The sequence below is a fragment of the Penaeus monodon genome, chromosome 22 (assembly GCF_015228065.2).
Source record: "Penaeus monodon isolate SGIC_2016 chromosome 22, NSTDA_Pmon_1, whole genome shotgun sequence".
NCBI lineage: Eukaryota > Metazoa > Arthropoda > Malacostraca > Decapoda > Penaeidae > Penaeus > Penaeus monodon.
In genome coordinates this window covers 23,530,863-23,533,228 of record NC_051407.1, presented here as the reverse complement: position 1 = coordinate 23,533,228, position 2,366 = coordinate 23,530,863, and the positions used below count along the sequence as shown (strand labels likewise).

At 34.3% G+C, this 2,366-nt stretch overlaps 1 protein-coding gene across 1 annotated transcript in view; it reads right to left on the bottom strand.

Annotated features, from left to right (window-relative positions):
• Nucleotides 1-2,366, bottom strand: part of LOC119587369 (telomere-associated protein RIF1-like) — a gene marked incomplete in the record, with an annotated part of 20,047 nt that overhangs the window by 8,856 nt on the left and 8,825 nt on the right. The window contains 5 exon segments of the mRNA XM_037936114.1: nt 73-297; nt 379-501; nt 611-1,217; nt 1,831-2,003; nt 2,175-2,353. Of these exon segments, the coding sequence (XP_037792042.1) occupies nt 73-297; nt 379-501; nt 611-1,217; nt 1,831-2,003; nt 2,175-2,353 (1,307 nt within the window).

Genomic DNA, 2,366 nt, shown 5'->3' with positions numbered 1-2,366 from the left:
AGTAGCCCCCCTCTTTCTCTTTGCTCGCAGAATTCTGCGACCTCTCCCAACATTATTCTCTTTGTCACCAACTGTATTCTTTCCAGGGGTGTCCTCTTTTTCTTTATTGATAATATTGAAAACTAATAGTTGCTGTTTTGGCTCTTCAACTTGCGAATTGGGTATTTCTTCCTCTGAGTCACTATCAGATATTTTCCCTCTATTATGTAACACTCCTGCATTGTTGATTAACTTTACTTCAGGGATTTGATTGACTATTTTACAATCCTTGACTACACTAGGAGATACAGCTACCTCCTTGAAGTTTATTCTTTTATGTATTGTTGTAGGAGAAAGAGACAGATTTGAAACTTGTTCATCTGTGTGATTTTTCTGTACCTTTCCTTTCAATGACTTCCTGACATCTTCGACTGTCTTTTTTACTGGAGTTTGTGATTTTCTTCGATTTTGTTCAGTTACTGAGGAGTCACCAGAATCAGAAGACATGCTGTCTAATGACCTCTGAAGCTCAATTGAAGTCTTCCTGAGCTCTTCATCCAAGTCTTCATCAGTATAGTCACTCTCTCCACTCATATATCTTCTCTTCGTATCATTCTTTCTTTTAGATTCAGTTTTGTTGACTGGTTTCATTATCTCCTTTTTTGCCACAGTTCAAAGATTCTCTGCTCTCTGACTCTTTGGATATGGATTTTTCATCTGTATCGAAACTTTCTTTGCTCTTACTTCGAGTCTTTCTATCTTCCACATTTTCTTTGACACCTTTACCTTTCTTTGTATTATTCTTTGCTGAAGATTCTTGTTCCTTTATACTTTCTCCTCCATTTATATCCTCATCAGCCTTTACTTTATTAAGGTCTTTGGATTCCTCTACAGTTCTGCTCTTAAGAGTTTCCTCAACATTGTCTGTAACAACACTGTCAACTTCTTCAGCTCTGATTTCCTGTTGGAATTTCTTTTTGGTTTTAGGTTTAGGCTTCTCAAATTTTGCTTTGGTGTTTCTTTCAGATTTCTTTTCTGATTCCTTGGATATTTCAGGCTCTTGGTTTTCTGATGGGAACAAGCCACTGAAAGACAGTTCTCCAGGATTGGTTTCAATACTGGCTTCCTTCTCTTCTTTTTTATCATCCTCTCTTTCTTCTGCTTGCATTGATTTTGCAGTCTTTTGACCTGCTTCATCTAGTTTTTCTCTTGATTTTTCAGTGTTAACAGAAGATGACCTACAAAAGAAGTTAAGTCTTATTATTCCAGATTGCAATGCTTGGCTTTTCATGGGTTTTGAATTATTGGATTTACATATGAACCTAATCAACTGCAAGTAACTAATTTTGTTCTATGATAATATCTGCTATCTTAACTGATAATCTGAAATCAATTTTAATCTCTACATCTTAGTTTTGGTTCAATACTATGATAATCCCCACAAAAAACACTTTCAATCTAATGTTTATCTTCTTAACAAATCATCTGTGCCATAAAAAAAATCCAAGAATCCTTTTTTATATTACTTATTTATATCATGGTTATGAATTGAGTTTTAAATATAAAATGCTCATGAACGATATACTTTATTATTATAATCTCTTCTGGAATCAAAACTGTAAATACATCTCATACCTCATCTCTTTAGCATGCAAGAGGTGAACATCTCCCAAGGGGGTGACAGCTGCATTAATTTACTATGGAAATATGAATTAACATATTGACTTTAAAATTATAACAAAATTCTCTTAAAATCCAATCTCATGACAAAACTTACTTGCACTGAATCACCCAAACTCCTACAAGTTACATCCATGACATAAGTGAGCTTGCTACATCTATTATACTTACTCTTCAAAGGAATTCTGAGAAGAAAATTGTGTAGGCAACACTGCTTGTGACATAGACTGTGAGAGGTCTGAGTACAGTGCTGGGATGTCTGACCTCCTTTCTGTCATTCTTTCTATCTGATGTTCTGTTAAGACTCTGCGTGATGGTTTCGGAGATGACACTTTAACAAACTCCTGCACAAATTTAACATAGATATTAGAAATTTGCCACTGCTAACTTATTTTCTCCAACTGGTCTATGAAAATGATTTTTAATTATACAACTAATTTTAAAATCAAAATGTACATAGAGAACTTGCACATGAAATACAAAAATAAACATAACAAAAAATGACTAATACTCACCTCATCATTCATATCCTCAAGGTTAATTTTTCTTTTACTCTTATCTTTTATAATAGGTGTGCCCTGACTTGCTTTCAAAGACTTGGGAGTCTCAAATTTCTGAGATTTACCCTTCGGAGTAATTTTGTGCATAACTTCTTGTCCCATTTCTCTATTGAGAAAACTTCCAGCTATGTGTGCTATAATGAGAAA